The 23,219-nt window shown below is 40.3% G+C and overlaps 1 protein-coding gene across 2 annotated transcripts in view; it reads right to left on the bottom strand.

Moving 5' to 3' along the window:
• Nucleotides 1-23,219, bottom strand: part of LOC150080199 (short transient receptor potential channel 5-like) — a 93,278-nt gene that overhangs the window by 56,333 nt on the left and 13,726 nt on the right. For both annotated transcript variants that reach the window (XM_090381206.1, XM_090381207.1), the window contains exon 2: nucleotides 15,190-15,288. In XM_090381206.1, coding sequence (XP_090237332.1) covers nucleotides 15,190-15,288 — 99 coding nt within the window. The remainder of the gene's footprint in view (nucleotides 1-15,189; nucleotides 15,289-23,219) is intronic.

Below are 23,219 nucleotides of genomic sequence, written 5' to 3'. Positions count from 1 at the left end.
AATAAGTGCCAATGTATCTGTCAATAAACCTGGTGAAAGACATTAACGAACTTCGGTAAGATATATTATTTAAAAAAAAGGAATTGAATGTTTTTGTGACTATACTTTGCTTATAATATGATACTGCTATCACATTGAATTTACTGTATTTATTTGAGGTTCTTGATTGGTCTAACGACTTGTTTAAAGTATGCGCTAGGTTCAATAGAAACTCTTGTCATAATTTTTCCGATTAATAAGCCACATTTAACTTAAAGAATACATCCTATTGTTTCTCCAAGCGAAGGACAGAATTCTTTTAGCTGGAGATGAAACAATTTAGAAAGTCTCCATCTTTTTAATGTCTTTTTTTCGGATGCCTGAAGATGTAGAAAGCGTAAGAAGGGAGGGAAAGATTTAGATTCTAATGGTGACGTTTCAACACCATATCTCACGCCATAAAAGGTATTCATGCTTGGGTTCAAGACCTTGTTAGTGCTAGTGGGTACTGAAATACTAATGGTATTCGTCATATAGTGCAAGGAAGCCACAGGCTTTATCAACGACTCGTTGACTAAGAAAATTTCCTATAATCCAATCTAAACACCAAGCTCAGTAATTTGAATTTATGACCCCTAGTTCTGGAATTCTTTATAACATAGTGTATAGCGTTATTTGTAATGCGGCTCCAAGGTTTTCCCCAACTCTGCGTCAAGCAATGTGATCAATACAAGACTCTGTAAAGACCAGATTTATGCAGTGAGTGTTCCTGTGGTGTTAGTGTGGGTTATGTTGATTGTGTTGTTCATCTGGCCTCTTAACTCAGCAGGGGTCCAGCGGCTAAACGACCAGATGAACAACGGTACATGACACTACACATATACAATATCCATACACTTTTAAACCTCTGGCATTTCCAGCAAACTGGTACACCCACAATGAAAGCAACGCAGAGATGGGGGGAACCCCTGGTGCCGTCTGACACTAAATAAACCTTACGCCTTACCTTTACTAATCCCTCTCAGAGCCTTATAAACCTCAATCAGGTCACCTCTGAGGTGCCTAGTTGCCAAGCTCTGTAGCCCACATAAATCGGTGTCTTTCCTCACACGGTCGTCGTTCTGCTGATCTCACCATTCGAGTTTCCCGTCTTTGGATCCTTTCAAGAAGCTCGATGTCGGTTTTCAGATGAGGTCTCCATACTTGAAAACAGTGTTCTGAATGTGGTCTTACAATTGCCTTACACAGTAGGATTATGACCTCCCTGTCTCTACAGGACAGTGTTTGATGAATCATCGACAGAACACATTGGGCTTTCCTGGCTGCCTGTTTACGCTGTTCAGAAAACTTCATATCTGCCCGTATTGTAACTCCCAGATCCCTTTCCTCCTTCACTGTTTTTAATTCACCCCCACCAAGTGCATAATTAGTGGGTTGCTATTCCCCAAGTGTAAGACCTTGCATTTAGCAGCATTAAAGCATCGCTGCCATTTCTCTGACCATCTTTGAAATCTGTTCAAATCATCCTGAAGGAGCGCTGCTTGGCACTGATCATTAACAGCTCTGCCAATCTTAACGTCATCTGCAAATTTTGACATCACACCTTCTATCCCTTCATCGATATTATTTATGAAAATGAGAAAGAACAGTGGTCCAAGAATCGATCCTTGAAGGACCACACTCCTGACGTATGATACATTAATACACATGACAATACACACTGCGCTGCCGATTCATTTTCAAATATAGCGCTCCCCACGCCACCCTTCGTAGTCAGATAAAAATATAGGATATCAGATGATGTGCTGGTCCCTAATTTTCTCGAGTCGCAGAGTAGTTGCGATCATTGTAATTCTGTAATTCCACACCGTGCGGAAAAAGGTCTGGGTTCGTATCTCGTAAAGACGAAGTAATTTTTATGGGCTTCCTTCACACCGTGGCTGAGTTAGTCGGTCGCTGGAGCCGTGGTGGGTAGAACAGTTGGTAGAATCCTCACACTGTGTTGAAAAGACCTGAGTTCGAGTCCCATCGATGACGTTCCTTTCAGACCCTTGCCTGTAAATTGCGTGTGTTCTGTACGTAATATCTGTAAATTGCGTTCCATAAATTGCTTATATAATGTCTTTAAATTGCGTGTACGGTCGATTAGTTGTTTGCTGAACGAAAAACTCGAATTTACCTGAGGGGGGGGGCGACCACGCTACACTCGCCTGAGTCTGACTAACTCAGTCACGTTGTAAAAAATACCCATACAAATTCCTCCCGTCATCGACGGGATTCGAACTCAGGTTTTTTCCACCCCGTGTGGAGAGAATGGTTACTATTACCAACGAGGGCCCAATGTAAGGAGGATGTTCCTTCTATAAAGTTCTATACTATTTTAGTAGAGCGGTGTATGTGGCTGGTGAGGGCAATAGTTTGATCTGTTTTGAGACAAAAAATGAGGTGCAACTAATTGGAACTTTTTTAACTCTTGATACATTTTAATGTTACTTAAAGTTTAAGAGCTAAGGCTCTTACTTATAATTAATGTTAGAATCGTCCACAATTGGAAGCTCTAGTTATCTCGTAACTTTTATTAACTTGTGATACCTAAGAAGTTTTTGGACTCTGAGAGCAACAGATAGCTCTTCGTTATTTTGAGAACTGTTACTTGAATCAAATTGAATTTCGTTTATTATTATACAAAGAGAAGGGAGTCAAATTCGATCTAGAGTTCTGATTATAGGTGTAAGGTGTAAGGTTATAGGTTCTGATTATAGGTGTAAGGTGTAAGGTACGTTAGTATCTAACGGCTCCTGGGATTTCTTCCATCTCCGCGGGTATACATTGTATCGGGCCAGAGATTTGAAGTATGTGGGGGTCATGTGCTGTATATTGTGTTGTGCCCTTTGTTCCTCCGGTCTATTAGCCGCCGAGCCCCTAGTGGGACCCGACGTTACCACACCGTGCCACGGGAGGCTGACCGGGTGTACCACTGTAGCTAGAGTACTCTGGCGGGTCCTGCCACCTACTTTCCTGGGATTTCAGTGGCTAGGACCAGATTTGAGAATGAGACGATCGCTGTTTCTTGAGCAAAGGTTGTAATTTTAACAGAGCGTAGGGTTGTTCGCTGATAACTTGTAATAATTTTGATGTATTTAGATTTAGACCTGTGGGGTATATATATATATATATATATATCTGATAATTAAAATGAATATGATATTTAAATAAAATCATCAGCCAGTAGTACGGCAATAATGCAGAGCGAAATGAAACGCAAAATAATATAAAATAAACAAACAGGGAAGGGAAAGTAGAGATAATAGGACAAAAAGGTAGTCGATAATCCCCTGTATAATTTAGTCTATTCTTTTCTATTCTTTCTTTCTATTCTTCTATTCTTTTTCTACTCTACTCCATCTATTCTTTTCCTTTCTATTATATAAGCTGGTTAAGCTTGCATTATGTCAGTGGTGTGGCTCTGATCAAGAGTGCTCTCTGTTCTATAGATTATTTTTCGCTGCATAAGGACCACCGCCATGCAAATCCTCTGCATTGGTTGATCTATCGGAGAATGGAGGGGAGGTTTGGTTCTTCGATATTTCTGCCTTTGCGATGATTTGTATGACGATTGAAATGCAGCGATTCCATGACCATTATTGGCCTCGTGGTCCTCTGTCGATATGGGGCATGATGGTCAGTCTATTATTTTGATATTTTAGTTTTTTGGTAGTTTCTTTAACCCTTTTTTGGTGATATTTCACGTCTTTTGGAACTGGTACCTTCAAGGGCGGTACCGCTAAATTATTTACAATTGGCATTATTTAAATTTATATCGTTTTTTATTAATTGGGTTTAATGACTTAATTGACTAAATTATACAGGGGATTATCGACTACCTTTTTGTCCTATTATCTCTACTTTCCCTTCCCTGTTTGTTTATTTTATATTATTTTGCGTTTCATTTCGCTCTGCATTATTGCCGTACTACTGGCTGATGATTTTATTTAAATATCATATTTATTTTAATTATCAGATATAATTAGGCATCATGTGGAGGATGTGCATTTGCTGCCTCTAATGATAGCTACATAGCCATATTTATTTATTTTTATTACTTTTACCTAACTTTTACCTCACATAATATATATATATATATATATATATATATATACACACACATATAAAAAAAAAAAAAAGTTGTGCAAGAGAAAAGTAAGGGAGGTAGGCAGAAGACTGGAGGGTAGGAAACAGAAGAAGGGGGCCGACCTCAAAGATGGCCCCTGATGACAGTGTGGCATACCCAGTGCCTCACCGGAGAGAAGGAGTGGGGTGGACAAAAAAAAAAAAAAAACAATCACCACAAAAAAAAAAAAAAAAAAAATCATTGTGTAAGAGAAAAGTGGTGGGGGGGTAAAAAGACAGATGGAAGAAAACAGAAGAAAGAAGCCACAAAAAAAAAGAGAGAGAGAGAAAGAGAGATACCCGGCAAGTGCAGGGTAGGTACAGCTAGCACGGCCAGTCAGTTGGAGCCGACACTTGGTGGAAATCCAGCAGTGTGAGTGCTGCTATAGTGGATGGGTCATGTTCAGGAAGGTCTAGTCCAGGTGTCGTCATTGGAACTCCATTTGGTGAGTCTGTGTCGCATCCAGACTGAAGGCTGGTCCAGTAGTCCATGATAACGAATAGTGGGGGTGGTCAAAACCAGGAGTCAAAGATATGATGGTCAAGTCCAGGGATCGATGTTAGGTCTCTTCTTGATGAGATGTGTCACGTCTGGTCGGGAGAAGTTGGTCCAGGAATCAATGATGAGGAATTTGTCAAGGTATGTGTGGACCCTGTCTTTGATTGCACTGCTAGTATTGTCCCAACCAAGTGGGGAGACCAGTTGACTACTTGAGATGTGAGGGATCAAGTTGGGTTCTGTACTCCAGATGGTTTGTTGGTCAAGTCTTGTGTAAGTTGGTTCAAAGCGTTAGCATCCATGGCTCAATGATGCGCAGCAACAGTTGGCAGTCATGGTTGTTATGACCTATTGATTCGGATGATAAGGTGGTTGTAGCTCTTTCTGCCTGGTGAATAGGTCCATTGCAAATTGAGTCAGGGCTCTATAAGTTTCTTCATTCTGTAGGGTGAGGTGTTCTTGATTTTGGTAGTTGAAGCGTAGTCTCGTTATTAGGATCCTCCTGAAGTCCTCATAGATTTCACAGCTGTGGGAAAGGTGCTCCCACGTCTGATCCTCTCCACAGTGACAGTGGGGTGAGTCTGAAATTCTGAAGTCATGTAGTTTTTTCTGGAAGGAGCCATGTCCAGTGAGGAGGTAGGTAGCATAGAGTCCCGGTGAAAACCAGACAGGTGTGGGGGGGTAGGAGGCCCTGACATCCGGGAGGAATCTTTTGGTGACAGCGCCTTTAGTTGAGGTCTGCCATCTTTCTTGCCAGGTGTCTGTTAGATGTTCATTAAGTCTCTTCTTTTCAGCGTTTCTATTATTTGCTGGGTCAGTGGTGAAACCTGCACAAGTAACTGCTCTTCCTTTGGCTATTTGGTAGAGCAACCCATGACGAACAATCTCCAGGTCCAGTGGAAGAGATCCAGTGAGGACCTGTAGCGCATGGGTGCTGACAGTGCGACAAGCACGCGAGGACAGAAGGAGAAGAGAGCGCTGGATAGTTCCTAGGCGCGATCTGTTTACTACTGTATTGGCCTTCTTGTACCAGACTCCAGTGGCATAGGTGATAACCGGGATGAAAACTGCTTTATAGAAGAGGGACGGCGTTCTCTTCTTTAAGCCCCAGTCTTTCCGGGCAACTCTTGAGACTTGGGCAGTATACTTCCTGATCTTAATGCTGGGTTGATCTAGATGAGGAGTGAAGGAAAGGTTTTTGTCTAAGATCAAACCTAGATATTTAAGCTCTGTTTTTGGTTTTACTGTAACACCATTGACCTTGATTTGGGGTGGTCTTCTCAAATCAAGGGTACCTTTTAGTAGGATCGAATTGGTTTTCTCTGGGGAGATCTTTAGGTTGTTATGCTCTGCCCAAGCTTGAAGGGTGGAGATGGCCTGGTTGGCAGTTGCTTCTAGTTGGGCTCTGTTATTGGCAGAAAAGAGCATGACCAGGTCATCTGCATAGGCCTGGGTCTGTACATTGTTGAGTTTTGTGTTCAAGAAATCATCCAGCACCAGATTCTAGAGGAGAGACCCCATGACAGATCCCTGAGGGCATCCCCTGAAGACTGGTCTGGAGACACTGCAGTGGGGAGTGGACACGAAAACTCGCCGGTCCTGGAGATAGGTCTTGATGCATCTATTTAAGTTTTCTTGGACTTGCGCCCTCCGGAGCCTGCCGAGGACGCTGGGCCACCAGAGGGAATCGAAGGCACCAGAAAAGTCGAAGGAGATTAGAAGAAAGTATTTGGAGTAGCAGCTTCAATGATTGTTTCCAGTGCATCTACCGTGGAGAGTCCTTTCCGGAAACCGTACTGGTTAGGTGAGGAGAGACCAGCGTCATTGTAGTGAGCTTCTATTCTATGGGTATGGGAGATCATCCGTTCGAGAAGTTTGCTGAAGACTGGCAGCAGTGCAATGGGCAAGTAGGATTGTGGCAGATCATGCGGTTTGGTTGCATTCTTCAATATAAGTCTAACGGTTGCAGTCCTCCACTGTGTGGGGAAGAATCCTTGGTGAAGACAGTGGTTTAACAGGTTGAGTATGGTAGTGGGAATAAGTTCAATGGCTTTCTGGATCGAGCATGTCTCTGCACGGAGCCTTCTTGTTTCTGATTCTAGATGCAGCTAAGTTGAGCTCGGTTGGGGTGAAGGGTTCTTCAATTGCAGTTGTGCGATATGTTTCATTTTCCGTGCAGAGCTCTAGCTGTTCCATTGTGTGTGGGTCAGCAGGCTGCTGGAATGTAGCGTCTAGAATAGTATTGATAGTGTCTTGCCACGATCTGGTGTAGAGTCCGTTCGGTAATTTTGTGGTTGATACGACCTCGCCTCTGGGCAGCTTGTTAGTGGTCACTTTGTACACAACCCCCCAGGGATCGGTGTTCCCTTCAGTGCTTACCAGGGCTTCCCATGAGCGCCTTTTGTGCTGTTTTATTGTTGTGGTATACTGGTTCCTGGTCACTCGATATTGCTGCAGTAAAGCCTCTGTTTCTTCTGGAGGCCATGTTCTTCTTGCACGTTGATAGCGTTTTCGTCGGTAAATGACTTCGCGTCTAAGAGCCTGGAGTTCTGGTGACCACCAGGGGACAGCATCAGGTGCGAATCTCTTCTTTTTGATAGCCTTGTTTGCAGCATTAGTGACGAGCTGTGTAATTGCGCATTGATGCTGGTCTGGGCTGAGGCAGCTAGGATTGAAGTGGCTAGCTGCACTGGTCAATTCCTCCTTAAAAAGGTTCCAGTCAGCCTTATTCAGGGCATATCTTCTTTGTTGAGTTCGGTTGAGTTACTAGTGAACGGTGTAGTTGGAAGGTTAGTACCCTGTGGTCAGAGGTGGTCCAGTCCTCACGGACTGTCCAGGAAGCAAGGTGCTGAGCAATGGAGCTTGAGGCTAAGGTGACATCTATGGTCGCTTCCCACAGGGTACTAGAGAAAGTTGGCAGGCAGTTAGGTTTGTTTAGAATGACCAGGTTGCTGTTAGACAAGTAGTCCTCAAGCTGTTGGCCATTTCTATTTCCTCTGTGATTTTGAGTTCGGCTGTGCCAGGCTGGGGACCTGCAGTTAACATCAGCCCCTATAATTAGTTTTGCATTTGGCATTTGTAGCTGGATGGTCTGTAGATATCGGGTGGCAGAAAGAATATCTTCCCCCGGTCGACAGTATATCGAGACTAAGTAGAATTGCCCCAGTGGTGAAATTACATGGGTGCACACAGCCCAGCTAGTACACAGATCAGTGATTTTGGTGACAGTCAGTTCGGGATTGCGAACGACGATCGCGGCCCAGGGTGTGTCACCATCAACCTGGACCACTTTAAATCTCAAGGGGTAGCCTTTTACCTCCTTATTATGAGTGTATGGCTCCTGAAGAAGCAGCACATCTAAGTTCTCTTCATCTGCCTTTTTGACCAGTTTTGCAGCAACAGCCTTGGACCTCTGAGCATTACGTTGTGCTATTTTCACAGTGTGGATATTTACGTTTGGTCTGTTACTCCCCATAATCTATTCTTGACTGTTGAGCACTTCTTGCTTTGAGATAAACTGGGCAATTGCTGTCACGGAGTGAATGGTTGGCTGGCGCATGTGGGAGGTTGAGACTTTTTGGGGCATGTAGCGTACTCATGCCCCGTTTGGGCACAGTTGCCACAGGTGGGCAGATTTTGCCTGCACGTGTGCGTGGTGTGGCCGAAACGGCAGCACCTGAAAAATTTGGGGACGGCTACATGCTCCCTAAAGCGGTGGCTGCCCCAGTTGATGTAAATTCTTGTTTGCTGGGAGAGGATCTTCCAGGCCTTGGGTGATAGCTCAAAGACCCAGTTAATGGTGTGCCCAGCTCTGGTTTTTGTTTGGAATTTAGGGATTATGTGAGAAGTCGGTTCTTCATCTGGGAGTTCCTGTGGAAAATTTCGCTTTGCAATTCCTCTGGAGGGAGATCCTTGTCCACGTCTAGTACCAGTATACAAGGGCCCTTTTGTCTAGGGGGTTCAGGCAGGAGTCCCAGAGATGGTATTTTAGAGTTCTTAGTAATCGGTTCAGCATCCTCTTTTGTGGCTGTTTCTATAATTACTCCTGTATTTCGCGTTTTGCGGATTGACTTGATTTTAGTGTTCTTTAAGTCATCTGTCAAGGAGTCCATGACGGTCTTCTTGACCTCCTCACTGGACACACGACCTTCATTGGTAAGGGGTTTAAGTACCACTAAGTTAGGTCTGGGTGATAACGTTTTCTTCAGTGTAGTCCGTAGATTGGCACCTGAATTGTTTGTCTGGTAGCCCAATTCCTGAGATTCGGGAATCAAGTCCGGTGGTGGCTTCCTCAGCGCTTGGGCATATGTGGAGTCGCGCTGTCGCATTTGTTTTACTCCACAGTCAGTGTAGGCTTTCCAGGTGAGTCTAAATAAGCAGCGATTCCAGTTTATTCCATAGGGTGATGATTTCTGTTCTAAGAAGTGTTGTAACTCTGTTAGTTGGCTCTTTGAGCAAGTTCTCCAGTGCTACTTTGAGTTGTAGCGATTGTTGGATAACTGTCCACTCGGCATGTTGGGGTCAAGGGGGAGGTCAGGTTGTCTCAAGTCTGTGTACTCGGTTTGAGAGAGGGGGGGGTTCCATGGTCCCTCTGTTTTGAGATTTTGACCTGGTTTCCCGATCAAATTTGGTACTGTTTGTTTTTTTTTTCCTTCTTAATGGGGGGGTTCAGTTTGAGATTCTTCGTATTGCTGTGCTATTTTAGGGTTGTCGGTCACTGGCAGGGTTGTGTTTACAGCCGATTTCCTCGATTTACCCTCCATTTGAGCAGATACGAATTGGCGAGTTCACTGCGGATGAGCGAGTGGCGAGACAGTCTCACAGAAGGAGCTCAGAAAATGAGGGCAGATGATACCCACTGCAAGTTAGTAGGTGAATCAACTTAAGAAGTGCTACACAAGAACAGCTACCACCAATAGGATTTACAGTATAAGTCACGTGCTATTTGCCCTGGGATGACATCCATATGGTCAACTGTAGTGGTAGTGAACTTCTTCCGTTTGATGATTAGAAGAGAAAGTATGCAGCAGTGGGGGTGGGGGAGAAACAATCACTAACCCTGTCGCCACTTGACCTTGCCAGGAGCTTAAGTGACGTGTTGCCTTAAATAGAATATCACTGGGTTCGGCTGTTGAATGAACATTAAGCCGCTTAATGAGCCTATTAAGCCTCTTAAACTCTTAACTCTTAATTAACTGAATATGAATGCTCAAAATTTAGTTTAAACATATTTTCCTTAGCAGACACTACAGGTTCTAGTTCTCATAAGCTTTCTGTTAAATTGTGATTCAATATATAACACAGGGGGTCACCCTCCCCAGTCAAGAGTGCAGTTCAACCGCAGTGGCAGGGAAATAAGTGGAATGCCACTCGCTCCAACGCTAGAACAATGCCGCCATGGTGAGCTGACACATTGTTGTTGCCAGTGTTGAATCAAAAACGAGTTGAAATACACTACCTCACCCAATAAAACTGAAAACAAATCTCACCACTGTGATCCACTGATGTAGGTAAATCCTTCAGTACACAATTTAATTACCATACTAAATTTAAAACGCATAATCCAGACACATTTTCACGGAGCGATGAACAGCACGTGTGAGTAAGAAGGCGGCCATTTTCTGCCTCTCTGATTATAGGTGTTAAAAAATCTAATTGACATTGAGTAGCCTTCCCAACATGTTCTTCCCTTACATGTACACTGCAAGAGTGAAGGACATAGTACCGCTGCTCTGCCGCAATGTTATCAAACTTCTGTCGTTCCCCCACCAAAAAACAAAAAAAACCCTGAAATAATACGTCTACATTGCCCTCCTTCTGTGACATTCGAAATGCTGAGAGGAAACCTTAGTTCTCCACGTTTTCTGATCGAGTGTCAGCATCTCTACGTCTCTCACAAAATGTTCACATTTTGGTGAGATTTTAAGTTGTACAGAATAAGCTTCTAACCATTGGTCATGTGTTTGTCAGCTATTTGTTGTGGAGCAGCACGGAGAAGATTTCTGGCTATACAACGACTATGTCCTTGAATACAGCGCGACATTTCTGAACTGTACAATTATTTAATGAATATTAAACCGCTGTTAGGTGGTTGGGGCATTCTTTCACCAAAAATTTGATTGCACGTCGCCGCTCCACTTTCTGACTTGCAGACACCTTACAGCATGAGTAAGCACAAAACAGCGCAACGCTGCAAGAAGATAAATATGAAATGACTATGCAAAATTGACTGGTCGGCATCTGTTTACGAAAAAAACAACAAAAAGTCCAACAAATTTTGAACCTTCCCTCTAAACCAGTGTTTCTATTGAATCAGCGAACCATGGCAATAAGCCAGAGAAGTCCGAGGGGATTAGTGATTATTAAAAGTTATAAAGAATATTAAAATCATTTCTTAAAAAATAAGAAAAGAAACAGATTTTGTAAAATCAAATTTATATGAAACAAATTATTAAAATATTGAATTCGAGAACAATCAAGTTTTAATAAATACGTAAATAAAGTTTACTTCTATGTAAATTTATATTTACGCTTTATAAAAATTAAAAGAATTAATTATCAAGCGGATAATAAATAAATCTTTACTTTTTATGTCCAGAAAAAGTGGTTCAGGACCCACACTTTTTCTTGGAAATGTTGCCTAAAATGCTCTGTGTTTTGGTCCAAATGTACACTAGGTGTATGCAGTATTTTTTTTTTTTTTCTTTTCAGACTATATTTTTGACATTTAGCATATCCGAGTAAGGTCTTACACATGCTACATTAGAAGGTGTCCTTCGTTTCCACGGAAAAAAAATAATAAATGAACTTCCTTCTAGAAACCTTCAGTTTCTGGAATTGATTACAAGGAACTACCGCGTTGCTCTGCCCGGCCTTCAACTCGTGACCCTTCTTACCTTCTCTGCTTACTCTGCTTCTTCCCGCAGAGAGCTATGTGTGCAACGATCTATGCAGCATAATCAGCCGGATGATTAGTAATCGTTTGATCAACCCGATCCTTATAGATTAATGGAGAGAGAGAGAGAACGAAATAAGTACAAGCCAGAAGAGGTTTTCGTATGTTGTAGTATTAAAGATGTTAAATTATGCCAAAGAAAGTAGTGCAGACCGATGATTTTAATATTCAAAATATACAGGTCCGGATTTACATATAAGCTAAACAAGCTACAGCTTAGGGCCTCACGTTACAAGGGGCCTCGCTCCATCTTAAAAAATTCTTTATTAATGCTGTCACAGGTGAACTGTAAGAGAAAAGGTCCTCATACACGTTATAGCCACAACAAGTTTATATCTTAGGGCCACAGCAAGTTTAAATCCGACACTGAAAATATACCCCTCTTTTTAATATTCAAAGGAAGATGATGTCCAAAAATGAAATCCCGCAAGGAATTTTCATCGATGTTCATAATAAAAGATATACAGACGAAATGGAATGAAACTGTGGATAGAGAAAGTATGGTTCAAACATCCTGGTGGCCTTTTGAAAAAAGCTAGCTGTTGTAATGTGTGACCAGTTCAGATTGTATATAACGGAAGCAACATAAAGGGCGGTTTCAGGATTAAACACGCAATTAGTTGAGTGTCAGGAGACCTTATTGACCAATTGCAGCCAATGAATGTCTGAAAACAAACCTTTAGAGCTTGCGCAACTAATCTCAATGATCAAAATATCAAAGTATTGTAAGCTAATTTAGATGATATCATAAGGGAGCGATCGCATCTAATCGTCAACCATGCAAGCCCACTATATTCTCAACGCTAACCTTTAAAGATGAGTTCTATAACAATTTAAGTAGAAAAGCGTTCTTCTGTGATGACTGTAATCTCCTCTTATGGGAAAAAAAACAATAAAAAACGTAAATTTAATAATAAGAATTCTACAACCCTATTATAGAATATTCAACATTTTCCTGTAATGATTACCACATTACAAATTCAGACCGTCACTTGAAGATTTTCCTCAAATTCATGATGATTATCAATGTATAAGTTTAATCTCCATGCAGGATTTAAGGAAATGGATGTAATAATTTAATATCAACACACAAAATTAAAAATAAGATAAATTATGATTAGATGGCTCTCTGTCTTCCAACTTCTTCATTAATGCTGGTGTTCCCCAAAGTTCAGTTCTTTCTCCCACACTTTTCCTATTGTATATTAATGACCTTCCATTTATTGAAAGTCTATCCATATTTTTTCTGATTACAGCATTGCATTCCACCTTCCAGTTTAAGAAACTTTGCCTGAACAAACAGTTCCATCTTCTCGAATATGCGCTACCAATTCCTTAAATGCTGATGTCCAGGTAATTCTCCAGGGGCAAAAATAACTTAGTTGATTTCAATCCTAAAACTCGGTCCTGTCTTATTACTCGCAAAAAAAGGATTCTTCTGTTCCTGTGCTTATCTTCGATGACACTCAGATTTCTAGACAAGGTCACACATCTCTAGAAACTATCCTGACGTCTAATCTCTCTTGGCATAAGCACATCACAAATATTGTTTCCTTCTTCTTCAAGAGAGAGAAGTGTTTCCATTTACAATGGGTTTCCTTAGCCCACAAGTTATTTTTTGGTAGGAATTTTGCTCCGCCACAACGTGCGGTTCAAGGTGTCTTGGTCAGTTAAAACTCAGGCTATCATGCACGCCCCTACTCCATCCATCCATGTCCTCCTTGGTCTTCCTCTTCTCCTTCTTCCTGGAGATATCCATTCCAGGATAGCCTTTGGATGTCTGGTTTATTGCATCCGATTTACATGCTCATCCCAGGTTAAACGCTTTTCTTCGATAGTAGCAATAATATTCTTTTTTACTTCCATTTCCTCTCTTATGTCGTCATTCCGTTTTCTGTCTTTTTCTAGAAGTTCTTGCTGAGCGTCTCAAAAAATTCATTTCTGTGGAGAGCAATTTGTTTTCGCCTCGCCTATTCAAAGTCCAGGTTTCGGCTCCATGCAATTAAAGACTTTGTACAGTCATTTGAAAAATAAGTTTTTGTTTTATTTAGAATATTTCTGCTTCATAGAACCGAATTTTTCTACCGTCTGCAATTCTCTTATTGATCTCTGCTTGGGATGATCCGTCACTTTGTAAGTTTGATCCCAAATATTTGAATTTATCGACTTGTTTGATTTGAAAACCTCCAATATTTAGAATGTGTCCTAACCCTGAAGATAATATTTCAGTCTTGCTAAAATTGATTTTCAGACCCCATCGTTTACATTCCTCAAACAATTTAAGGCATGCATAGTTTGCATCTTCTAAGTCTTGTACTATCACCACCTATCGTCTGCAAAATGTAAATTGCGAATACAGATGTTCTTATTGATAGGCAATCTCATTTTATTGCATTTTTTGACCAGGATCTCAGGCAGATCTCGATATAAATTTTGAAAAGTGTTGGTGACATGCAACAGCCTTGTAGTAAGCCTTTTGAAGTGTGGAATTCAGGTGATAAAGCAGATCCCACTTTAATTCTGCATCTATTATTCTTGTAAATTGTCTTAATAATGTTAATCAATTGTTCACCAATACTTGCCTCTTTCAGTGCTTCCCATAAGAGTTTACTTGAAACACTGTCATTGCCTTTTCAAGGTCAATGAAAATCATAAAGATTTCTTTTCCTTTCGATTGATATTTTTCAAGGATCCTCTGAATCTTAAAAAAATGGGTTTTCTCTTTCGCTCTCGGCCTTACTTTTCTTCCAAACCAGCTGCTCACTTTATACAAATTGCAAATCCGACCTACCATGGAATATTGTTTCCACATCTGGGACGGTGCGCCTAAGCCTCTCCCAGGCTTCTAGATTCCTTTCAAAAGAGGGTAGTCAGGTTAATAAATGACCCATCTCTAACAAAGTCTCTCTCTCCACTCTCTCTGACTCAAAGACATTATGTTTCTGCTGCATGCCTTTTCTATAGATACTTCCATGTGCACTGTTTTTCTGAATTGGCTTCTATAATTCCCGCTCTCTCTTCCAAACCACTCCGAACACGTGCCGCGACCAGTCAACTTTTACTGTCCAACTTCAGACTCGTGGAACCAACCTTTTCTTCTTCCTCTTTTATTCCTTCAACTTAAGTTTTCTGGAGCAACCTCCCTTCATTTGTATTTCCTGAAAATTACAATCTACAAAAATTCAAGTCTAATGTCAACAAGCATCTTCTTTCATCTTCTCAGCCTTCAACCCATGCACGGTACTATGTACTGTAGGTTCTAATACCTCTCGTGCTTGAGGTTTCACGAAAAAATAATAAAAATAATGTATTTAGAAAAATAATTTTAGGTGTAATATTTTATTATCAGCATACACGATTCATAAATAATGCACTTAAAAAATCTTTAGACATATCTCATAAGACATCCATAGTTTCTTTAATAACATAAATTTTAAAGCATTCGTGTGAAAAATTTTCACCAACATTTATTTATTAAAATTTATATTATTTATTGCCTTACTTATTGGTACTTATTAGACTCTTCTAGACTTCGACAAAAGATATTAAAAGTTTTCTATTTACATATTTATCGCAATGTACTCACCTCTACGTGTTTCTTCAATTCTTCAATGTTACCACTCCTTACTAGCTTCAAGAATGTTTGTTCTTCTTCCGTTAAATTCTCTGCTACATAGCTGGTTCTCTTGGAAATGAAAGAGGATTCAAAATATGCTATATTAACATATGCCATCTTCTTAGTATTAAATACTTTTTATGATTGAAAAATACACTCCGGTATTCTCGTAAATTATCCCAAATTATCTAATCAGTTGTTCAAAACATTGCACTGACCTGTTTTAATATATATTTGATATAGAAAACATTGTTTTATAGAATATGAAAGTAAAATGAGGCGTTGCTTTGTTAATCGTTCCATAAACTTGATTTCTCCTCCCTAGATTTTCTCGTTTTGTGAATTTCCAGTTCATATTTGCCCTAATAAGGAAAGGTCTGCGTGAGAGGAAGCTTCTCTTCGCTATGTTCTCGACATTCACCCACCCAGACTCTATAAATGCACCTTCGTTAATACAAAACACCTGTGACACACGTGGTACGATAACCGTACCTCATGACACGTATGACAGAGCACAATTCAATTCATCCATGAACGGCATGACATTGTAAAATGCAGGTGGTGGCGAAAGAGTTTATACAGCGAAGTTATTTCAAAGGGAGTTGAATGAAGAGCTCTTAAGTTTTCTCTGGCGGCATTACGCATCGCCTGTTTGGTGTATCCATATAATTCTCTAACTCCGGATGGAAAAGTTTTTCGTGCTGTATTGCGAAACATTATTTAACACCCATTTCTTTACCACAGGTAACAAAACAATAATTCAGAAGTAAGGGCGACGAACAGCAATAATGATTCGCAGTCTGAACTTGAAATGTTTATTTGACAGCCCTCTGTCAATCGTGACACATTTCATTAATGCGTATGGCACGATATTTTCTCCCTGTGCCTGCAGTTAGGGCCAGTTGTGGTTCTTAGGTATACACACCGGTATTGTGTTGCATGTTTGAATCCATACGTCACCACAAAACCGCGAGGGCAATTCTTAACCCAGGGGCGTTGTATTAGTAGGTAAAAATGATGTTAAATTTCTCTTGCCTGATGGTTGTCTTTAATATGGTGATGTTTTAACATGTGAATATGACGCCCATGATCTAATATTAGAAATTTGTTCGGTATGTATCGATGAACTGATAATTAACGAAAATATAATATGATGATCATCAGTAAAATGTTTATTTATTATTTCGCGATCAGCTGAGAGGTGGTATACTCTTAAATACACGTACGTTGTCTCCACAAATGTGAAACTTCTGCAATGACATCCGGTTGCATTTTTACATTGCAATCTAAAATTTCACATTAGTGTACAATTTCATCAATTAACATTACTTGTTATTGGTACGAAAGTAAATTACATGAATTCTCTTTCTATTTTTATTGTTCATCGTCATTAACCCTTTGATCGTATTGTAGTAACTGGTATCTGGACTGTCATGTCTTGTACTGATGGTGTATGACATGGCAATACAGTGATTTTAGCTAGATACATAAATGAGGGTTTGTCGATTCATGCGTAATGTTTTATAACTTTAGTATGCCTTTAATCTAAATTTACTTGAGTTTTGAAATAAGCACGTCTTTTGACATCTCTCAATTTGTGGAAATATTCATCACTGGATTGTTAGGTCCTCCAAACCTATACGATCATGTCTAGTTACTCTAATACTAATTTCGAATACAGCCACATGGGCATTACAAATTAGAATGTATTAACAATAAACGGAAACCAATTCTCCTTACGGAGAATTGCTGTTTATTTGAAGATTGAGATTATTTGTGGTGATTGTTTTGCAAAATGAGATTGAGGCGTTTATTAACAAAATGAGGTTGCTATTAGCTACTTACATAAATAAAAATTTTTCATGTCATGTGCGAAAACTCTCCAAACACAGTTGCAATTGATACATTGATGGAAAAAAAGTGAAGGTATAGTCGAGGGTGCACGTTTACGTTTGTAAATCGAAAAAATAAGAGCATGTCTGCATCTGTACATTATTCTAGTATGCAAACAGCGATGGTTTCAGCTATAGCAGTCTGACCATGCCCCTCTCACATCGACTTGGAATGCTAAGCGAGTTCGAGTAACGATTCACGGTCAAATAGCACAGAGACACCTTATGAGTTGTACATTAAAATAGACGGCCGTTGACAGGATGGACGGGGAATCATTAAAAGGCTGAGGTATCTGGACCCTAAGTGAGAGTTCTGGTCTTAATTTCTAAAGGGTATGGGGTAGGGTTGCAGCATAGCAATAATCTTCTGAACTTGTAGTTGTTAATGTTCTTTTCAACGTATTGCATAAATGAATGCTTCAATTGGTTTCCTGATTTTATCACTTGGTCGAGAGAGAGAGAGAGAGAGAGAGATTTAATTTCAGTTCACAGTCGTCCGATTCTTGCGATACGTATGTGTAGAGCAATGTGAGCAGATCTTCGAGAGAAGGACTGTCACTGCTCTGAAGTATTGGGATAAAATATTTTTAACTCTTATGTCTGAGTTATTAGGGAAGCAGTAGCATCCCCCCTCAAATTTTCTTCTAATCGATGATAATACTCTCCTGCTAGTAGGATTGTTTGTTTGTTATTTGGTTTTTAGGAGCATTAGCAACTAAGACCACATTGCTCCAGGATATGCGGTGGTCATTCCCTGACCTTTCCGCATCCTCCGTATTTGGTGGTGACGGGCTCGAACCCCGGTCTAATCAAGAAGCGTGTGCTACGCACTGCTGCTCCTTCCCACCTGGCTAAGGAGGCGCCTCTGCTAGTAGGAAAGTGCTATCATTCATTATACCAGCATTTCTCTAATCTTCCTGTAGAAACTGTTTATAATTGGGCAAGTGATCTTATCTTGAGCTCCATAAAAGTCTTCACTTGTTTTTCCATTTCGTTTTGCAGTGGTTCTATTGCTCAGTTCAGAGCTCTAAGTGAGCTAGTCACCGCTTTCACTTTGTACCTTTCCAAACCAAGTACCAATTTAATAAGCCTTGTGAGAACGGCCATTGTTCTGTAGAGAAATGTAAAGTCCTGCACTAAAATCTTGCATTAAGGTTGGAAGAATTGTTGAACTCACAAATAGCGCGTTGTACTTTAGGTTCCATTTAAGTCTTATTTTCTTAACAAAGTCGAACCTTTTCTATAAATGATTATTGAATTAATACTACTTTTTCGCAGTCATAAACGATGCCAATTTAGCACTCTTTTAAAATTATTCAAAACCTCACTCACTCATAAGAGTTAAGAAACTTAGCCAACTGACTAGTAGATATTAAGGATGAGAAAAGGGGACAGCGCCATGGTATTGAGTATCCGATAAAATTCATTGTTTCGGGTTACTTTCCTTCAATTTAAGTTATTCATAATAAAACTGTACCAACTTTGTAAATGTTTTACTTAACCTTTCGGGGCACCAGAACAAGCTCTCTTAAACCGGCAGTGTCCATGGGAAACTGATACTTATAACCACTTAACTGCCATTGAATTAAACATGACGAAAATTCCATATAGTGTTGGGCATTACAGTATTCAACATACTGTAACGCCCATATCTATAGAAGACACTTTCTTCCCTTATACAATGCATTTTATTAATTCATTTTTTATGTCCACTGATATCTAATGTTTATCGTCTTTGATTATGGTAACAAACTGTGTCAAGAAACTGGAGAAAAACTGTGGTTTGATAGGTCATATATTTTGATATCTACAGACTGTTTTGTTCTTAAATGTCCACTTGATGCCTATGTTACATTGATCGTTCATTATCTATACAACAAAAAGCTTTCAGGATTTGGCTCATATCATCATCGCGTACATTTGGACTCTAACTAATTTTAGTTTACTTTTACTATTTCAAGATTATGATTTAGACAAAGCGAAATTCAAAAAGTAACCAGAATTTGCAGTATTTATAACAAAAATTTGAAATTATATTTTTTATTCCATTTCAGTAAATAACTATCTAGTAATAATGTTTCATTAACATTAAAATTTTCCACTTGGCAAGGGCAGTTTATTTGTAAAATTGACATCTGCCTTACAAGAACATATTCAGATCGAGCAGTCCTTGTAAATTCTAAAGATGCGAATTAGTATAATGAATGGTGTCTAGCAAAATAAAAAAAAAAAAATTGAATGGATGCAATTGTTTAAAAGTGGACAAACAACTAGATTTGTACAGCGTTGGTAGGCTCAACACAAAATTGATAATGATCATATTGCCAACTTAAAGAATTTTGCTAGTGGATAAATGGTTCTATTAAGAGTACCTTGCAGAAGAAACAATATTATGAGATCAGCATGATAAACCAACTACCAGACGAATGGGACTCTTTCATGTAGCCCAAGTAGAGATCAATTACCCATTTAAAAACTGTTTACTATGCTATTATTAATAGTATTAGTAGTGGCAATTGACGCAAGAAAGCAAGATATAGGGCATCAGCCAAAAAAAAACAAAAAGCTACCCATCACACCCAACTCTCTCCTCCAAGAATTAATCTACTTCCTCCTTGAATTTATTCAAAACACCCACTTCCACAACACCAGATGTAAGTTTGTTCCAGGAATCAAATACCCGCTGGCTGAAGGCAAATTTCTGTACATCTATCCTGCAACCGTCCTTCCTCAATCTGAGGAAGGGCGGTTGCAGGATAGACGTCCTTAATTCATTCAAGCCCCTAAAAACCTCAATCAGATCACCTCGCAAGTGCCTAGTCTCCAGACGCTGTAATTTGTAGAACTGAAACCTTTCTTGGTAAAAGCTTCCTTTGTTTCCTTCATCAATCTCGTTGCCAAACTCTGAACTCGTTCCAGCAAATCTAATCCTTCCAAAAATGAGGCCACCAGACCTGTATACAGTACTAAATATGCGGCCTAACCATTTCCTTGTACAAATGATTAATCAGCTTCTTATCCCTGCTAGCAAATTTCCTGTATATCACTGACAAAATCCTATCAGCAGCCTTGGCAGCCTGTCTGCATTACTTAAAGAACTTCATATCTAAATGCAATTACCCCCAGGGCTTTATCATTTTTAATTACCCTTAGCATAGTACCAGATAGTTGGTACGTTAATCTTGAATTACTGCTACACGTATGCAGTACCTTGCATCAGTTAAGATTAAACTTCAACTGACATTTCTCAGCTCATTTGTAAAATTTTTTATACCTTGCTGCAGTAGCTTACCTTCATTACTGTCATTAACCACCCTGCCAACCTTTTGTCATCTGCAAACATAGACATTAAGCCTGATATACCTTCATAAATATCATTACTAAAGACAGAAAACAACATTTGGTCCAGCACTGAACCATGGGGAATTCTACTAATAACGTTAGTCTACGAAGAGCGATGTCCATTAATAACCACTCTGTCTTCTCCCAGTCAACCATCCCTTTATCAACTTGCTTTTAATGCCACGCTGCTACAATTTGAACAGCAGTCTTGTATGACAGAATCAAAAGCTTACATGAAATCCAAGAATATGATATAAAATTATTTTTTTGTATCCAGTTCCTTTGCTGTTTCATCATAATATTCAATCAGATTGGTCAGATTTCAATTCAATCAGATTTCTCCTTAACAAATCCATGGTGGAATGCAGTATAGTTGCATTCCTGTCTAGATAGCCCTACATTACTTCTTTAACCAGTGACTCCTTTAATTTTCGTGGAACACACTTTAAGCCCGCACGTCTGTAATTATTCATGTCACCTTTTTGATCTCCCCTGTGTGAACTAGGGATACAATTGCACATCTCCAGTCCATAGGGACCTCCCCTGAATCCAAAGATGCTTTCATAATTATAGAGAAAGGTTTGCTTGCCTCCTTTGTTGCCTCCCTTAATAGATAGACACGGAACACCAATATGCCGATCCCTGTGCTCATCAGTCCTAGACACACCCCGCTGAATCGAGTAGTGCCATGTCAGAGACCACCCGTCCGTATCAAAGTACCTAGAGTACCTGCCTGCACCATCTTTTATCAGAACGTGCGTAGTCTTAGGAACAAGCTTGGCACTATGGAGCAAATTCTGCTCCCCGAATATTTTGACCTGCTCGCCATCACCGAAACCTGGCTCAATGACGATGAAGAATCTCAGCAGCAGCTGCCCCAGCTGATTATGGGGTCGTATTCACATCTCGGATTGCATGCAAGGGTGGAGGCGTCGCAATATTTTACAAGAAATCCGCTTTCAAGCTATTGGATAATAAATCCAGTAACTCCCCTAACTATGAAGCAATCCTCGTTACGTTAAGATACAACTTCGTGACATTTGACATCTGTGTGGTGTATATACCTCCAACGCCTTCCCAGCAAATCATCCTTGAAGTTTCCAACTGGATAATCAATCAGCTGCATCCCACAGTTTTTTACTTAGTTTCTGGTGATTTCAATTTACCTCCTCAGCTATCTAATCTGAAAAAAGATCTTCTGGCACACTTGAGATGTGCTGATCTACAACTTATTAATGAAGCTCCAACCAGGGGGAGTAACCTCTTAGATCTAGTTCTAGCCTCTATCCCTTGCACCCTTGATTACACTGCAGAAACGTCATTTGACTCTGATCATGTTCCAATACATGTGACTGCATATCTGCCAGCCCCCAAATTAGAAGCCAGAAGGACAACAAAAAAGGTTGACATCACTAGTCCCAACTTACTTGATGTAGATAAGTGCATCAGAGCCGCCTCTCTCATTCCCTGGGTGACCTTAGAGACTTGTGACCCAGAGCTAGCTGTGAACATTCTCACAAACTAGATCAACACGGTTGCCAAATATGCTGCCTCTAAAAAAATCACAATCAGTCCATATACAAGACTTTGGTGGAATTCAGAACTCAAAATGAGTTTCCAGCTGAAGCAACAGCTCCATCGCACATGGAAACAGTCGCAAAATGTCAATGATCGCATCGTTTATTCAAGGGTACGGGCTCAATTTAATCGCCTGAAATCTGAGGCAATCAAATTATACATTAATCGAGATCTGGCTAAAGGAAAAACCCCATACAAGAAAGTGAACTTCATTTTCCTTTGCAACTTGATCCTGAATTGTGGCTCGATTTCGTCACAAGATTTAATCGTAATCGTATGCCAAACTCAGATCTGGCTCTACTAACAGAGCCCACCACACTAACAGCAAGAAGTGTTGAACACCATTCAGATCACAAAACAACAGCTGATCGTCGCCATCAATTCTCTACCTGCCTCGTCAACCACTGGTGATGATGGAGTTCCCCCAATTCATGCTCAAATGCCTAAGTCCGTACATTATTCAGCCACTTTTAATTATCTTCAACCAGTTACTCTCGAACCAGATTTTCCCACAGCAATGGGAAAACTATCTCATCAAACCTTTAGCCAAAGTTCAGTCGCTATCGAAACCTAAACACTTCCGACCCATCTCCAACTCCTCCAGCCTGCTGAAGCTCCTGGAGAAGACCTTACTCCCCATCCTCACCAAGCAGATCTTGCCCAGTAATCCAGCCCAAATTCACTATTCCCTTCCAAACAGATCAACGACCACCAATCTGCTAGCCACCACGAATACTGTCTTGTCAGCATTCGAGAAAAGGCACGAACTAGCTGTTAGTTACTTAGACATTGAGGCTGCATTTGATGCCGTCCAAGTAAACCAACTACTCACTCTCCTGGAATGCCACTTCCAGATCACAGGGAACATATTATGCTTTCTCTCCTCTCTTCTGAATAACAGAGTTATAAAGTTTCATACAGGAGATCGCAACCTTACTAGATCCGTCACCACAGGAGTCCCACAAGGAGGGGTCCTTTCCGGCCTTCTGTTCTCATCTATTATCTTCCCACTGGTTGCACATTCTCGATGTCTACTGAGCTATGCAGATGATATCAAGATACTGACTCCCATCATCCCTGGCCAAGACCTTGATCTGGTAAAAACGGAAATTAACAACACTCTCACTGCAGTCACATCCTACCTCTGCCAGTTTGGGCTCAAGATCAATCCTGCTAAGTCCGAATTCA

Source organism: Mastigoproctus giganteus, chromosome 9 (genome assembly GCF_048544385.1).
Source record: "Mastigoproctus giganteus isolate SK-2022 chromosome 9, ASM4854438v1, whole genome shotgun sequence".
Lineage (NCBI taxonomy): Eukaryota > Metazoa > Arthropoda > Arachnida > Uropygi > Thelyphonidae > Mastigoproctus > Mastigoproctus giganteus.
This window is presented reverse-complemented; position numbering and strand designations above follow the sequence as displayed.